At 42.0% G+C, this 17097-nt stretch overlaps 2 protein-coding genes and 1 long non-coding RNA gene across 3 annotated transcripts in view; all 3 read left to right on the top strand.

The window, feature by feature from the left end:
• Window positions 1-329: 329 nt before the first annotated feature.
• Window positions 330-3568, top strand: LOC147336346 (uncharacterized). The gene is made up of 3 exons (XR_015128276.1): window positions 330-375; window positions 3185-3316; window positions 3429-3568. It is a non-coding gene; the product is annotated as an uncharacterized LOC147336346 (long non-coding RNA).
• A 133-nt stretch (window positions 3569-3701) lies between these two features.
• LOC147336345 (protein NLRC3-like) lies at window positions 3702-12277 on the top strand. Its single transcript, XM_086285370.1, has 3 exons — window positions 3702-3804; window positions 10289-10365; window positions 10482-12277. Exon 3 carries the CDS (start codon window positions 10682-10684, stop codon window positions 12275-12277), a length of 1596 nt encoding a protein of 531 aa, XP_086141496.1. The 5' UTR covers window positions 3702-3804; window positions 10289-10365; window positions 10482-10681.
• Window positions 12278-14479: 2202 nt separating this feature from the next.
• The window catches only part of LOC147336344 (ribonuclease inhibitor-like), a 28634-nt gene continuing 26016 nt past the window's right edge, over window positions 14480-17097 (top strand). Inside the window, exon 1 of the mRNA XM_086286181.1 lies at window positions 14480-14595. Within this exon, the coding sequence (XP_086142307.1) occupies window positions 14480-14595 (116 nt within the window). The remainder of the gene's footprint in view (window positions 14596-17097) is intronic.

Genomic DNA, 17097 nt, shown 5'->3' with positions numbered 1-17097 from the left:
CTTGTACCATATAAGGAGTTGTTGAAACTGTGTGACGTGTAAAGTACCAAAATAACACCTATATGAGACACATTTTTAGATTCTAATGTTAGAGATCCTGCAACTGGCGAGACCTCTTCCCTCTGACCCCTCCCCAAACCCTCAAACCCTCCTACCCACCTCGACATACAAACTCTGTGTGGCTTCACGTGTTCTGTTGATGTTTACATGATCGAAATAACTTGAACACAAACACAAACAAACAAAGAGGAAGACCGCACCGGAAGGAATAAACTACAAGTCCCAGCATCCTCTGTGTTTAGGGAGCAGCAGTGAAAGTAAAAGTATTGAGCCTCCGTTCAGAGCAGCAGGAGGAGGAAGGTGGAGCTGAGGCAGGTGAGTGTTTACATGAATATGTTTCTTCTTATGACATAAAATAATTCCACGCTGTTCGTGTCTGTGGGTGAAATGTGAGGCCGGTCGGCTCCTCTGAGCGCTGGTTTCCTGTAAGTAGAGAGGAAGTGAGTTTAGCTGAGCCTCCGTTTAGTGTGAGAGAGCAGGAGGAGAGTGAGAGCTGTGCTGAGGCAGGGTGAGTGTTAACACCGCTCTGACATTACTGTGTCTCTGTGGCGGGAACAACAGGCTCCGTCAGTGGAGGCAAAAATAATCAGACTTTGGTTTTTCAAAGGAAACAACTTTATGTCGGAAGTTCCCGCACGCTCATTGGATAACGATGTGTCAATCTCTAGCTATTAGCCAATGAGCGTGCGGATTCACAGAAAGCCCCGCCTTTATCACGGGACTTTAAAAACTACAATGGCGACAGAAACTCCGTGAGTGGAGTTCAGGGTGACGTTATGAAACTGTGACGTTTGAGCCACTTCCTGTTCTCAGTCCCAGCGTCCTGATCACCGAGGTTTCTGTTGCTCTGATATCTGATATTGATTATATTGGTAAACAGGCTGTAGCATAAACATCAAACACAGCTGAAGCAGTTTTTGGATGGTTGGCTTCAAATGATCCGTCGGTTTGAAAAGTAAAAACAATTTAAAAAAGGTGAAGCTGATGCAGGGTGAGTGTTAACACCAGGACTTTAGAGGGAAGAAGAGTCACAGCTCAGCATGTTGTTGACGGGTTGTTGTTCAATCGGGGGAAGACATCTGAATCAATGCAGGGGGAATGGCTTTCACAACTTTAATGAATTTACTCTGAGTACATGATATGCCATAATTATCTATGAATTTGTTATATGTTAACACATTTTCGTCATTGTCTAAAAGGTGTAAAACCGTCCAAATGCCATGATCCATCCAATCCTTATAAAAGATGGATTTTCTTTTATCGTATACATCTGTTGTTCCAAATCGAATTTGTATGTGGAGAAAAAATATGCTTGTATATCTTTTTCCAGTACTGGAGAACGTGTTCGTGAAAATTGGATAATTTAATTTGGATATTTCAAAGTCGCACTTTATAAGAAATTCAATGCCACCCAGCTTCTTGAAAATTACTTTGGGGAAATAAAACCAAAATACCGTTTGAAATATTTATGAAAGATTGAAACCATTTGAGTTTGATGGAACCATCATTGCTTCAAAATCAATCGCATTCAAACCTCCTTCTTCAAATGACTTCACTATATCTTTCTTCCTAACATAATGTTGCTTGTTTCTCCAAATGTAATTGAAATTAATTCGATTTATATTATTGATTAGACTATTGGAAACATATAAACATTGTGATGGATAAATCAATCCAGAGATACCTTCTGTTTTAGTAAGCAAGACACGTCCAAAGATGGAGAGGTGTCTTTGTAGCCAGCTGTTTAAAATCTTTTTAGATTTCTGGGTAATATGCTCAAAATTTAGATTTTCTCTATTATTTGTGTTCTTTGACATTATAATGTTTAATATCAGTTTTAATAGCTATGTTAAGAGAGCTACTAGGTCACAATCATGAATAGTTAATAATTCACATTTTTACTTTAGTGCGAACAACTCACATGAATTTCAAAGCTGTTCTAACAGCTTTGTCCATTTTCAGTTTGTTTAAGGCTTGATCTCAGTCGTCCAGTGATATATCAGAATCACACATTTCTCTGAATACAGAATCGATTTTTGGAATATAAGATTCAATCTGATCAAAACAAGTTAATGAATCAGTGATTAAATATTTCGAGGAGTATAAATTTGAGTAAAATTTATGTTTTTCTTCCGCTATAGTCTTATGATTTGTGCATTCCTCCCCATTTACGATTATTGTATTAATTGTTTTCTTTTCTTGCTTCCGTTTCTCCAAATTGTAGAAACATGAAGGACTTTTTCACCTTCTTCTATCCATTTTGCACGAGCTCAAATGTAAGCTCCATGAGCCTTTTTCTTGTATAGATCATCTAATTGAGCCTGTAAAAACAACAGGGATTTCTTATCAGCCTCTGACATAAAATGTCTATTACAATAGTTATTTATATTGTAAAGTAATTTACTTTCAAATTCCTTCTATTGTCTACTTTTCATTTTACTAAACATAATTGAAAATTCTTTAACTTTAAATAAAAAAAAATCCCATCTATGTATGTAATTGCCAATTGTTACATTGCTGTAAATGCTATGGAGGAGCTCTTTAAGTATCTTAACATACCCATCATCATTTAACAGATCTGCATTAAATTAAATGCATTAAATATATGAACTGAATGTTTCTTTCAGGCTGTAAAAACCTTATTTATCCTCCATTACAGTCCTGCATTCAGAGCATTACTTCTGTTATATTAGTACATGTATTTTATTCTGATGAACACATGAAACTCTGAGCTGGATTGAATCCATTGAATCAGAGTCCAGGACTCAGACTAAACACACTGAATGTGTCCTGAGCTCGGCCGCTGTTCCACAGTAACTGCTGTCAGAGTCACTGTTACTGAGTTAGCTTAGCTAGCAGAGCAGCTAGCAGTTAGAGTATGAACTCTGTAAGCAGTCAGCTCGGTCCTGGACATGGTTACTGACACAAAGCTGCTCTCTGCAGCCATGTTTGACCTGCTGCTTTGTAAGACTACAGTAATGGAGGATTTGGAGGCTGAACTCGGCTCTGTGACACTTTTTGTAGTGAACTGATGAAAGCTGCATCTCAGATGGATGTTAGTCCAACACATCAGACACGACCTCTGCAGCTCTCAGCTGATGAATGATTTGTGTTTCCTCTGCAGGTGAAGGTAGAAAGTGTGTGTGAGCTGATGTGAATTGAGCAGCATGGATCAGTGTGAGGACAGAGAGGAGGGAGTCCCTCCCTCTAAAAGCACTCTGTGTGGGGAACATGAGAGCCAGACCAAAGCTCAGAGGTGAGATGACCATCTCTAACTGTCCATGACTCTTCTCCATGTCACAGCTCAGCACTCACATCACTGTTCCATCATTATTCACACTCATACCTCTGTGTGTGTTGTTTTAAAGCCCAGAGCTGTGGGGCGTACCAGGCTCAGCTGGACATAACCCTGAAACTAATCCAGAGCCTGGACCTGAACCCAGCTGTGTTTCCTTAAAGAGCAACGACTCGAAGGATATCGCTGTAAACTTTAACAAAAGACTGTTATGTGACAAAGAGTAAGTACATTATTTTTATGAGTTTCAGATTGTTCATCATGTCTTTAATTTAATATTTCCAGTTTTTCCTTCCTGTCTCATGAAGCTGTTACATTTATTGTTTTTCTTTTAGGATCAATAAGAGGCCAGAATCTCCTGGACCTGAACCCAGCTGTGTTTCCTTAAAGAGCAACGAGTCGAAGGACTTTGTTGTAAACTTTAAAGGATGTTCTTCTGCTGCTGAGAGGTAATGTGTGTCTAGATGTTGTTCCTGACTCTGTATTTTTGAATAAATCCTCATGTTTAATATCAGCTCAGCTCTTTTTCACACACATTTCTATGTTGGTGTGTGAAGCGGTGTGTGTTGGAGTGTTTCCACAAACACAGCAGTCAGAGTGGAAAGAGTGGATGTTGTAGGAGGTGTTTGTGTAGTGAAGAGGCTGAGTGTCTGTAGGACTCCAGCTGCTCCAGCAGGTGTCTCCTTTGTGCTTTGCTTCAAACACAGTGTAGGGAGGAGCTTCCACTCAGGTGTTTCAGGTGTTGCTGGATGGAGGAGGACAAATAGTTTTTCCCTTCAGTGACACTTCAGCAGCTCAATGTTCTGGGGAGATGTTTGTCTTTATGAAGCAGGGCCGTGCAGAGAGTTTTAAAGGGGCGGGTGCTCAAAGTTAAAAAAGGGGCACATTGAACCAGGCTGAATAACAACAACACACATTCATCAAGAATCTAATATGGGCAACAAGGCAAAGCAAACGTCGCCAATGTTTTACCTGATGGGTACATGGTAAATGGTCTGCATTTGTATAGCGCTTTTCTAGTCCTTAAGGACCCCTAAGCGCTTCACACTACATTCACCCATTCACACACAGGCGATAGCAAGCTACATTGTAGCCACAGGGACCCTGGGGCGCACTGACAGAGGCGAGGCTGCCGGAGACTGGCGCCACCGGGCCCTCTGACCACCACCAGTAGGGAAACATGGGGTGAGTATCTTGCCCAAGGATATTTGGCATGCAGCCAGGAGGCAGTCTGGGATCGAACCACCGACCTTCTGATTAGTGGCTGACCGGCTCTGCCATCTGAGCTACAGCCACAGTACAATGTTGCTGTTGAGGGGTTTCTGCTGCTCCTGCTGCTGATAGTGCTGGAGGGCAGGGCTGTGTTGATCTGAGACTGTAGACATTAAAAAGTCCACAGGAGAGATGGTAGCTGATTAAACAAGTGTCATGAGATGATAACAAAATGCAAAGATTGGTGACAGCGCTTGGAACCATAAGGCAACAAAAAACTGTGAGAAATAATTTAGGCTCTGCCTGTGAATCACTCTTTGCTTCTCTTCTTCCTTCCATCCCATCATTTCATCTATCACTCTCCACTTGCTGTCTATCTGAGAACAAGGCACAACTTGCTATTGCAATAAACTATAATCTAATTATCCACACCTAACAACTCCTGCACTTAATCTATAATAAAATGATGACAGAAAAATGCTATAGCACTGCCTTTAGTAGCCTCACACAGCTTTTACTGTTTCCTCCTCATGTCCTTACCAGCCATGTCTGGAAAATGTTATATCATGAGTAATATTTTTTTTAAAAATCCATCTAAATAAAACACACACATGCACTCACAGTGACATGTTAGACCTTCTTCAGAATACTGTATATACTATGGGCATCACGGTGCTGATCCAGAATCCTTACATTATTATTTATTACTAGAGCTACAATAATAAAGCAAAGAGGAGGGGGAAGTAATAAATATGAAATAATGTATTTATGATGATTCCATTTGTTTCACTATCCACTCTGTGCAGGGCAAAGCTTATTACATTTTTAAACTGTAGAGATACAATCATTTTACTGCTGTAAAATCCAAATTTTGTCTTATTTAAAATATAAATCTAATATAATCTGCTTCTTAATGTATGTTTTTTAAAATACAGTGTGTGTTTTTTAAAATATTATAATAATGCATAATTATGTGGACATGCATATTAGATCGTTTTTTAGTGAAATATAATCCCTCCAGAAAGGCAGGAAAAGCTCTGTAACTTACTTTAAAACTAAACATGTTCCCTAAAACAGTGACAGAGCTACAGACCCATGACAGCCTTACACAGGTAGCCAGCAGCTATGACCAGCACTACCTGCGCAGTTAATAAAAGGACAGGTAATGTTTGTCGCGCTGTTGCACACACAGCACGCTCGTTTGTTTCAGTTCGTCAGTTGCAACAAGACAGCTTACCAACGTGTACGTAATAAGCTAATACTCCTGTGTGCTACACACTACAGTGTGCGCTGTACACCTACTTACTGGTTTTGTCGCATCAGTCTGTGTCTCTGAGTTAACTTGTGTTTCTCCTACAGCTCCGGACCGCTAAAAATGGGCGTGCTCTTTGTGAGCTCGTTCCCGGCTCGTAACCAGCGCGTTCTGCCGTCAAGGGCGATCATTGGTTAAATGTGATCATGTGACTGATGCAAGCCAGATCCTTTTATTTAGCAAAACTGTGATTAATAGTTAAATATTATTGTTGAGGGGCACAGACAAGACTCCGCACAAACAGACACATTAAAAAAATAATAATAATATTTTTTTTTTTTAAAAGTTGCCTCAACAAAAGGGCACTTTGGGCACCCATCAGGAAAGGGGCGGGTGCTCAAGCCCCTCTAGCCCCTCTAGCCCCCCCCCCCCCCCCCCCCCCCTCTGCACGTGCCTGTTATGAAGGTTTATGGATTATTGTTCTTACTTTGGTTAATCTGAGCAATACATTTTCCATCTAACATTTAAAGTAAATTTCCAGGTGAATAAAAGATCTGCAGCTGCAGCCTCTGTGATGTTTCACAGTCTGAAAGTAACAAATTCAACCAGAGTTCAAACAAAGGCTTAATATACGTGTGTTTGATATAATGCCAACAAGTACAAATAGGTGTTCTTACAGGTCTTAATCACAGAGGTCTGATAAGTCTGGTGACTTTCACACTCAGCAATTTTGCTGCCTTTTATTTTATATTGGCCTTTTTAAAGCCCTTCAAAGTCTCCCACATTCATACAGAGCTTTTAACCCTTGTGTGGTGTTCATATTTTTGTTACTCAGCCAGTGTTCACGGGTCTGGTGGACCCGCTAGAGTTTTGGCTTTCCAAATTAACACTATCAAACAATTTTATGTTAAATTACTCAACAGATGTGTACTTCATCCCAATTACAAACCATATAAACAGCAAACATGGTTAATTGTTTCCCTTTACCTTTGTTAGATCACATTTATGAATCAATGTGCTTCTCGTTTTTTTTTTTTTTTTTTTTATCAAATGTTATAAAAAAATCAGTTATAATCAAGTGGAGTGAGTGGAAAGACACAACACATTTACACGTGAAGCAATATGTTTCAAAACTAAATGGGATCAGCTGCTCATCAATTGTGACATTATGCCCAGGGTTGTAAAACAGGGGGAGGTGGTGCACACACTTATTCCACACTGTCCTGATGGCAGCTAGCTTGTCTCTCTGCCGTCGAGCTGGTCTGTCGTCTCTGTTATCAAAACGGATAATCCTGGAAATTTTGTGGAAGTTTTCCAGAGACATTGATGCACGGAAAGGTTCGTGCCAGTTTCTGCATCCCACAGGGATTCTGTGGATTCCCCTTTGGACCTGAAAACTCCTGCAAGGATAAGAACCCCAAAGTAGGCCTTTGGGGTTCTTAGATGAATTTGGTCTATCTCCTTCCACCTCTCTCCAAAAACACACCTTCCTTCTAGATTACTGCAACGCAGAAAAAATTTCTGGAAGGAATCTGGGATGAAAAGCTCAAATGAAGACTTGATGTCCTGCACATGAGTAAATGTCAGCCGTGTTGGCCCTGGCTTATCACAGTAACAGCTCTGCAGGGTGTCTCATTTCTTGGGCAAGAAGACCATTCAATTTCACCAGTTATTGACATCCATATTTCTTCACTTGCTGTCTGGTGGGCTTGTTCTGGTCCTGGAGCTGGCTGCAGATGGGGTACTCGTCTTCGTTTTGTTACTAAATGGTGCTCAACCTCATCCTCTTCTTCAAAGTCACTGTCAGACTCTGAATTTTCAGAAATGTGAAATATTCTGAAACCTCTTTGTCAACATCATCATCCGAAGCTCCTCTCTCTTCCAAAATCAATTGGATGGGCCTCGCAGCAGATAATCTTTTGCCATCTTGATCAGTTGTGATAAAGAACCACACTGGCAAAGTCTTATTTATAGTATTATGCCCCTAATTTGCAGGTGGGACAGGGTATGAGAAAATAAAATTTGGATCCCTCAAGAAAGAGGGTAAAATGTGTGGGAATGTAAGAGCAGACGGTGTTGATAGTTGAATTTTCAACAATGTTGCAACTTTGTGCGGGAGCAGGAGGGGAAGAAAACACTATCAGCAGCACCAGAAAGGAGGAAGACAGAGTGTGGGAACACAGGACCTACACTTTCAACACTTTTATTAGACCTGGGTCCAGTGGACCCGAACACCTTGTATGTAATGTAAATGCGTGGGGGGAGGTACAGTATGAGGTCATTGAAAATTAGTTTGGATTTATGTTCTTCACAGAAAATAAGCCAAAGCCAATGAATTTCAGGTTGAAAAAATAATTCATTGTTTAATTTTTCTTTTGAAAAGAACTGAAAACGGGTCTCACAGACCCGAACACCATACAAGGGTTAACACCAAACTCCTTTACAGTCCTTCTCCTCTCACACACGATCACACGACTGATTTGTCTGCAGCAGCTGTGTTACTGCTAGTATTTTATTATGTGTGTAATCTCCTCATATTGTTCCTACGGTTTAGTTTGACTTCCTTCTGCAAACTCAGCTGCTCTGTTGCTGATACACGTCTCCATGAATATGATTGATCAGATGCTGCCAACACCATGTGTTTCATGTGAGCGCTCAGCTGAAACCCTGGGTTGACTTATCGAGTTAATAACAAGCTTCACGTGACTGTGAATGCTAAAGTGAGTCCAGATAAAGGAACGAGACCCTGCTAATGTTGGACTCACTTCTTAGTGTAGATCCCAGGAGGACGTTCAACATAGCCATTCTTTGTGCTAGCTCGACCAAACCTGAGACCACAGTGCAGGATAATGATTATCATCTGTCTCTGTCAAGGACATTTAAAATCCACAAATAACAAAAATAATTATATTTGATCATTAAAAATATGTTTTCACTTAAAAAAGCATGAGCACACTGGTGGATTACAGAAACATGAAAACTCGTTAACAGTAAAGTTAATTTAGGCGTAAACAAAGTGTCAAACATACTTAAGTAGAAGGACTGATGTTTGCGTTAACCCTCACATGGGCTGTACAACATTATATAGGGAGACAAAAACAGAGATTATCGTAGCCATCGCTCTCTCGCATGGACGTGGCAGTCTTGCTGTCTGCTGCGAATCCTCCCCGTACCTCCGTGACCTCGTCTGGTATCTGCTCCCTCCTTTGTAAGAGACAGTAAAGGAAAACACGTCTCTGCCTAGTCTTGAAAATCTAATCTTATCATCCATTGTTCTTCTAGGGCCTCTTCTTCTTGTGGCCTCAGCTAACTGCTAATATTTAAATGGCTAACATTAACATGTGTGCCAGCCAGGTTAACATTTATGATGAACTATGATTAATTAACTGATGTTGAAACTGGAGCTTTACTGACCTCTGAAATTCCTCCTAAAGTGTTATTCAGTGTTGTGACAGTCAGCTGCTTCAGCTGCTGCTGGGATGGGCTGTGGCAAAGAGAACAGAAAAAAATCCAAATCAGAGTTTTTCTCTGAATTAAAAGCAAGGAAACAACAATATATTCTACATGGTGAAACTGATGGTTTATGGTGTTTGGGTCTGTTTTTCTGTATTCATGCAGATAAAGTGTAAACTCAGATGAATTATACCATCAAATGTTAAAGGAAAATATCAGGATGAGTGTCTGTGAGCTGAGAAGGACGTGAAGCGAGCAGTTTATCCCAGAGCTGAAGCTGCTCTGTGTGCAGAGATGAACTCAGATTCCTGCTGTGATTGATCAACAGTCACAGAAATGTAGACTTGTAGTTATTACTGCAGTATGGTCACAGCAGATACTGATAAACATGTATTATGAGGATGGATGATCAAGTTTCTCACTCTCTCCTTTAAATCTCAGTTTTTTTCTTCTTCACAGTTTATCTGTTAATTTATTAATGAATAACACTGAAAGAGTTTCTGTTATATTTCCCCTTGAACATCAGCTTATTAGGGCGGCATTAGGAAATAGCCCCCCTCCAAAGAATGAATAAATGAATGATGATAATAATAAAACGATTAAAAAGCAGAGCTCAGAGTGGTAGAATGGTCAAACATGGATCCACGGGTGGTTCAACTGCATTTGGTGACGTGACTAAAGCAAATCTTTCAAATAATCCCACCATCAACGGGATGTTGTCTCCTTTACTACGGTTACTTTACTTGGTCACCGTGTGAGTTTCTTTGAAATGAACCAAATTCTTTTATTTGTTGGTTGTTGCATATTTAACCTCTACAGTCAGGAAAGGAGGAGATGAGGCCTCAACAATGTTGGGTTGTAGCTGTGGTTCAGGTTAGAGTGAGTGTCCATGGAATAAATGTAAGTCAGTGAACTGGAAACATGACTGTGTTCAAACTTTGTTTCCCTTTTTATAATGACTCTAATCAAAGGTGGACAGAAGTATCTCCACTTTTACTTTTCTGTGTCACCATCAGAGCTTCTGCACAGTGTGGAGAAAGATCCAGAAGCAGAGCTGGACTGCAGACAGCCAGTCAGAGCAGCTGTGTACAAAGTAAGACTGAACATCTGTCTGCTGATGGACTCATTTCTGAAAACTGGACTTCTCGTGTTGTTCAGACATTGAAGAGTTTTCTTTCTCTTTAGTCTCATTGTTTTTCTTTCTTTCAGCAGATGTTGGTCTGCAGGAGGTTTTAGATGAACATAAGATCAGTCTGAGGAGGAGATGTGAACGTGTGACTGAAGGAAGTGATGAAACAGGAAGTAGAACCCTCCTCAACACCATCTACACTGAGCTCTACATCACAGAGGGACAGAGTGAAGAGGTTCATACCCAACATGAGGTGAGGCAGCTGGAGACAGCTTCCAAGATGGACGCCCTCCATGACGCTCCAATCAGGTGCCAGGACATCTTTAAAGCCTTACCTGACCAACAGAGACCCATCAGAGTGGTTCTGACCAACGGCGTGGCTGGTGTTGGAAAAACCTTCTCAGTGCAGAAGTTCACTCTGGACTGGGCAGAGGGCTTGGAGAACCAACATGTCAGTGTGGTGGTTCTGCTTTCATTCAGGGAGCTGAACCTGATCAGAGATGAGCAGTACAGTCTTCTGGAGCTGCTCCATGTTTTCCATCCAACATTACAGAAGGTCACAGCAGAGAAGCTGGCTGTCTCTCAGCTTTTGTTCATCTTTGACGGCCTGGATGAAAGCAGACTTTCATTGGATTTCACCAACAGGAAGCTGCTGTCTGATGTCACACAGAAGTCATCAGTCAGCCAGCTGCTGACAAACCTCATCCAGGGGAATCTGCTTCCCTCGGCTCTCGTCTGGATAACTTCCCGACCCGCAGCAGCCAATCAGATCCCTCCTACATGTGTTGACAGGCTAACAGAAGTACGAGGCTTCACTGACGCCCAGAAGGAGGAGTACTTCAGGAGGAGATTCAGTGATGAAGAGCTGTCCAGCAGAATCATCTCCCACATGAAGACATCCAGGAGCCTCCACATCATGTGTAGTATCCCAGTCTTCTGCTGGATCACTGCTACAGTTCTGGAGCACATGTTGACTACAGAGCAGAGAGGAGAGCTGCCCAAGACCCTGACTGACATGTACTCACACTTCCTGCTGGTTCAGACAAAGAGGAAGAAGAACAAGTACCATGAGGGACGTGAGACGAGTCCACAGGAGCTGACGGAGGCTGACAGGGAAGTTCTTCTGAAGCTGGGGAGGCTGGCGTTTGAACATCTGGAGAAAGGAAACATCATGTTCTACCAAGAAGACCTGGAGCAGTGTGGTCTGGATGTGACAGAGGCCTCGGTGTACTCAGGAGTTTGTACAGAGATCTTCAAAAGAGAGTGTGTGATCTTCCAGAAACCAGTCTACTGCTTTGTTCATCTGAGCATTCAGGAGTTTCTGGCTGCTGTCTACATGTTCCACTGTTTCACCAACTGGAAGAAAAAGGTGCTGAGGAACCTTCTGGGACAAACTTATTGGAAATCATCTCTGGATGATTTCCTGAACAGAGCCATGTATAAATCCCTCGAGAGTAAAAATGGCCACCTGGACCTGTTTGTTCGCTTCCTTCATGGCCTCTGTCTGGAGTCCAACCAGAGACTCTTAGTAGGTCTGCTGGGTCAGACAGAGATCAGTCCAGGAAACATCCAGAGAGTCATCAACAACCTGAAGGAGATGAACAGTGATGAAATCTCTCCTGACAGAAGCATCAACATCTTCCACTGTCTGATGGAGATGAACCACCTCTCAGTACATCAGGAGATCCAAGAGTTCCTGAAGTCAGAGAACAGATCAGAGAAGGAACTCTCTGAGATCCAGTGCTCAGCTCTGGCCTTCATGCTGCAGATGTCAGAGGAGGTTCTGGATGAGTTGGACCTGCAGAAGTACAACACATCAGAGCGGGGACGACAGAGACTGATTCCAGCTGTGAGGAACTGCAGAAAGGCTCGGTGAGTTGCTAAGGTTCAAATATTGAGGAAGGAGAGTACAAACAACCATTGGTCCAGAAGAGCTTGGTCAAACAATCGATTTTAATGAATACACGCATGGGAAGACCAGTTCCGTTCGCAGACAGAGCTGATCTTCGACTTAATCAAAGCATACACAGATTTTTATAGCATCAGGGTTTGAATTAATGACGCCCCTTCATACGTCACAGACAGAATACATACATACGTCAAATCAAAACCACAATGACTTTTAACACAGTTTAAAAAGAACATTGTCTTCTATCTCATCTGGAACACGAGCCCCACATCCTGCCAGACGCTGTTCCTCTTTCTTGCAGAGACAAACATGACCAACTTCTCACCTATAAATGAGTCTAACTAATGTGTGTGTGTGTGTGTGTATATGTCGTCCTCAAATGCTCTCTCATCTCACCCGTTGCACTTCTGACCTTTCACCAGAACAGAGGCTCATCCTTATGTGTAATAACCTAACTGAAACTATATGTACTACGTTGAATAAATGTTATAATCAAGAACCTCTACTAAAAGCTTAATAAAAGAATATAAAAGTATACCAGACAATTTGAATAACCTAGTAATTCAAATAGCCTCGTCTAACCAGCTCCTCAGAATAACTTAGACCCTGCTTTCGGTTTCATTTCTGCAAAGCCTGCAACTTCCTGTCAGCCTGCAACTTAGTCTTTCTGAAAGACACACACACTGTTTAAACATATGAATGCAATATCAATGCTGCAGATTATATTATTAATGCAATAGTAATGATGATGATTATTTAACAATAGCAGTAAAATAATTTCCCTGATCCACAGAGTCCAGATGTGATCATTAACATCATTAATTAGTGTAAATTAGTAGTTTAGTTCTTCAGAGATACACAGTACTAAGCAACTCTGATTAGTTTGAGTTTCTCAGATAAAATGCTATTTTGTGTTGATCAGGAAATGTGTGCATGCACTTAGCATGATCCTGCATTGGTAGTCGTATGCTGTGTGTTGTAGACTCACATCTACACGTAATACCTGTGTTGTGTCATTAGGGGGAAGCATTTTAAACCTGCTGCTGCTGTTGTTGGTCATTCAGACGCTGCTGTTAGAGAGAAGACAGAAATAAGAATCTATTTTTGTATTTTATCTTTGTAGTGAAATGAAGTCTAATGTTAAACACAGTGACAAATATCCAGAGCAGTCACCATTTTAGCTTCTCCTCTGACTACAGACACAGAGTTTAGTGGCATAAACATGGTGAGTGAGGATGAAGGTGCTGAGGAAGACTCTGGTTTAGTGTGATTAAAGTGTGATGTACTGATGAGTGACAGTGCTGTGGTTCAGAGTGAGGGCTCAGAGGTGAACCAGCTGTGCTCTCTTACTGCCAACAGTGGGACAAACTGAGTGAGAAAACACTGCTGACATCTGGACTGAACATGTGTCAAATATGTGAGCTAACGCTGATGTCACAGCAGCTCATGGATTCACTCTCATTCCTGCTGCTGCTCCTAATGTCTGACTTCATGTTCTCATTAATCACAGAGCTGATTGTTCAGTGATTAGTTGTTTCTGCTGAAATGTCGTCCCTATTTTCTGCTGAAGGAAGTCACTGCTGTGTTTTTGACTGCTGTTTACATCCCCAAGCTAACTTCCTGGCAGCGCTCGCCAAACGTCATGATGTCATCAGTGCTTTATAGACTGTGGGAGCTTTAGGTTGTAACCACAAAGTGTTTGTGGCTGTACGCTGCAACCTTCCACAACATTCCTTTATTGTACAGACTCAGCAGCAGCTCCATTGTGTGAGGTCTGCAAGATGGCGCCAGTGTGTACGGCAAGCCGTCTCCGCTCCTCCGAGTTCCTTTTGTTGTTAGCTGTTTTATTTTCCTTATGTTTTCCGGATGGAACCACATTAATTGTTTATGACCGTCAAACGCTGCTGGATCTCCGACCTCTGAAACATTTCCGACCTTTGAAACATCAACCAGCATATCCACTTTTGAAATTGGGAAGCGACATTCCGTCTCCCATAGACACGACTACTGGCATTTATTGCCTGCCTTTTTTCCCCCCTGCCAAGAAACGGCCCAGAAGACGGGGAAAACGGAGCGGCATCCGGATTCGCATCAAAACTTATTTGAAACTACATGGTGTAACCAACTACTACGCCATTTCGGATATCCTCCAACCCCTATCCTCTCTCCATGACCAGCACACCATCAGATTACTCCGCCATCGATGGATCCGACAACTCGCTAATTCGGAACTACCAATCGTCCACCAACCCACTAGAAGCTGGATACGGGCGCGTGGTGGTGGCGTGAACCACAGCAACCTACGTCCGCTGAGGCGTGCTCCAAATAGCGATGAGATGACTACGATCAAGATGGCTGTGCTGAACATTAGATCGCTGGCGAACAAGTCTTTCGTTCTGAATGATTTTTTTCTCTCCTCCGAGCGAGACTTTCTATTCCTGACAGAAACCTGGATCCGACCTGGTGAGTCTGTCTCCCTATCGGAATTTCTTCCACCAGAATGTACTTTTGTCAGTACTCCTAGGACTTCGGGCAGAGGGGGAGGGCTAGTCACGGCTTTTAAAAACAAATTCCGTGTGCGACAGCTTCCCCCAGCCATATTTTCTAGCTTTGAGGTGCAGTTACTTGAGTTGAACTGCTCCTCCCCGATCCTCTGTGCGGTGGTATATCGCCCACCAAAAGTCAATAAGGATTTTATTCATGAGTTCGCTGACTTTTTAGGAAACCTCTTGGTTAATTATGACTGTACTCTCATTACTGGTGATTTCAATATTCATGTCTGTTGTGAGTTGGACCCACTGGTCAAGGACTTTCTTGCTCTTATAGACTCTTTTAACCTTACTCAGTGGGTCAGTAAACCAACCCATATTAAAGGCCACACGCTTGATTTGGTACTATCCTACGGTTTGGACATTTGCATTACGGACATTTATAATCCTGGGATATCGGACCATTTCCCGGTTTTGTTTAATGTCAATGTGTGCAATATGGAGCTGAAACGTGAGGGTCCTGTGCAAAATATACGCATGATTAACTCAGAGACTATTGCTCAGTTTTCTATGGCTCTGACCAACACTGCCTTCTGCGAAATTAACTGGGATACAGCTACACCGGTTAATGATCTCGCTAACTCCTTCATCGCCACCTGTACTTCTATTTTAGACACTGTAGCTCCCTTAAAGACCAAACGCCTTAAACCATTCCGTCAACCGTGGATGAATGACTATACTCGTACCCTCCGACGTGAATGCCGCCAAGCGGAGAGGAGATGGAAGAAAGACAAAGATCTCCTTTGACATTCTCCACAATTGTCTGAAGAAATATCAGAAGGCTGTTAAAACTGCAAAAGCCTCCTTCCTTTCGGAGATCATTGCGACTAATAGTCATAAGCCGCAGGTCCTTTTTGGCATTTTTAATTCGTTAATAAATCCACTCTCCACTCAGACCGAGACCTCCCAAGCTTTATGTGAAAAATTCCTAAACTATTTTTCAGATAAAACTATAGCACTAAGATCCACATATCTACCCATTGAGGACACATCTTTAACATCCGAACCCTCGTCGGTACTAGAACAGTTTGAATTTGTTTCCTTTCCGACCCTTAAGGAAATAATAGCTCAAACGAAAAATTCCAATTCCCGTCATGATGTGCTCCCTTCTCGCATTATCAAAAACGCCCTGAATATTGTAGGACCCTGGATTTTACTTATAATGAATTCATCACTACTATCAGGCTGCGTCCCTGCTGTGTTCAAACATGCAGTTATCCAACCTGTAATCAAGAAAAGTAATCTTGATCCTAATGTCCTCTCAAACTATAGGCCGGTATCGAAACTCCCTTTTATGGCTAAAGTCTTAGAGAAAATTGTTCTCAAGCAATTGCAATCTTTCTTAGAGGCAAATGGAATCAATGAAAAATTCCAATCTGGTTTTAAACCTCACCACAGTACCGAGACAGCTTTACTGAGAGTTTTTAACGATCTCCTCGTAACTGTTGATACAGGGCGCCCTGTGGTTTTAGTTCTTTTAGACTTGTCCTCTGCTTTTGATACGGTCGACCATGATATTCTCCTTTCAAGACTTGAACATGTAGTTGGCCTTAAAGGCAAAGTACTCTCATGGTTTAAATCATACCTATCCGAGCGGTTTTTCTCTGTCTCTATGGGAAATCACTCCTCTTCCCCCGCACCCCTTCGTTGCGGTGTTCCCCAGGGGTCTGTGTTAAGTCCCACGTTGTTCTCTCTCTATCTGTTACCCCTGGGAAAAATCTTTAGAAATCACAATATCTCTTTTCACTGCTATGCGGATGATATCCAAATCTATTTCCCTTTGGATTTGGATCTTCAATCCCCGCTATTGCCGTTGCTTAATTGTCTGTGTGACGTCAGAGACTGGCTACTGCATAATTCGCTCACCCTCAATGAAAACAAAACAGAAATTATCGTCTTTGGTAGCCACATGCCGTTGAAACAGCTTTCGGAGACTTTAGGTTCCTATGCCAGCCACTTATCGCCCACTGTCAGAAATCTCGGAGTAATGCTGGACAGCTCCCTCAAATTAGATAAGCAAGTGGCTGCAGTGGTAAAAACCAGCTTCTACCAACTACGCCAAATTTCGAAGGCAATGCCTTACCTACGACATAAAGACCTTGAAAGGCTCATTCATGCTTTTATAACCTCTAGACTGGACTACTGTAATTCTCTTTACTTAGGCCTCCAACTCTCTCTTATTCAACGCCTACAATTAGTCCAGAATGCCGCAGCACGCCTTTTAAGCGGCGCTAGAAG

The sequence above is a fragment of the Aulonocara sp. 'chitande type north' Nkhata Bay genome, linkage group LG3, assembly GCF_057382095.1.
Source record: "Aulonocara sp. 'chitande type north' Nkhata Bay isolate Kocher_YH1m ecotype deep benthic linkage group LG3, A_spYH_male_GT1.1, whole genome shotgun sequence".
In the NCBI taxonomy this organism is placed as follows: domain Eukaryota; kingdom Metazoa; phylum Chordata; class Actinopteri; order Cichliformes; family Cichlidae; genus Aulonocara; species Aulonocara sp. 'chitande type north' Nkhata Bay.
Note: the sequence above shows the minus strand (reverse complement) of the source record. Positions and strands in the feature narration are given on the sequence as shown.

Bases quoted from the DNA above. Each gene is read 5' to 3' on its own strand.
- LOC147336345 (XM_086285370.1), top strand. From the start codon at position 10,682: ATGGACGCCCTCCATGACGCTCCAATCAGGTGCCAGGACATCTTTAAA.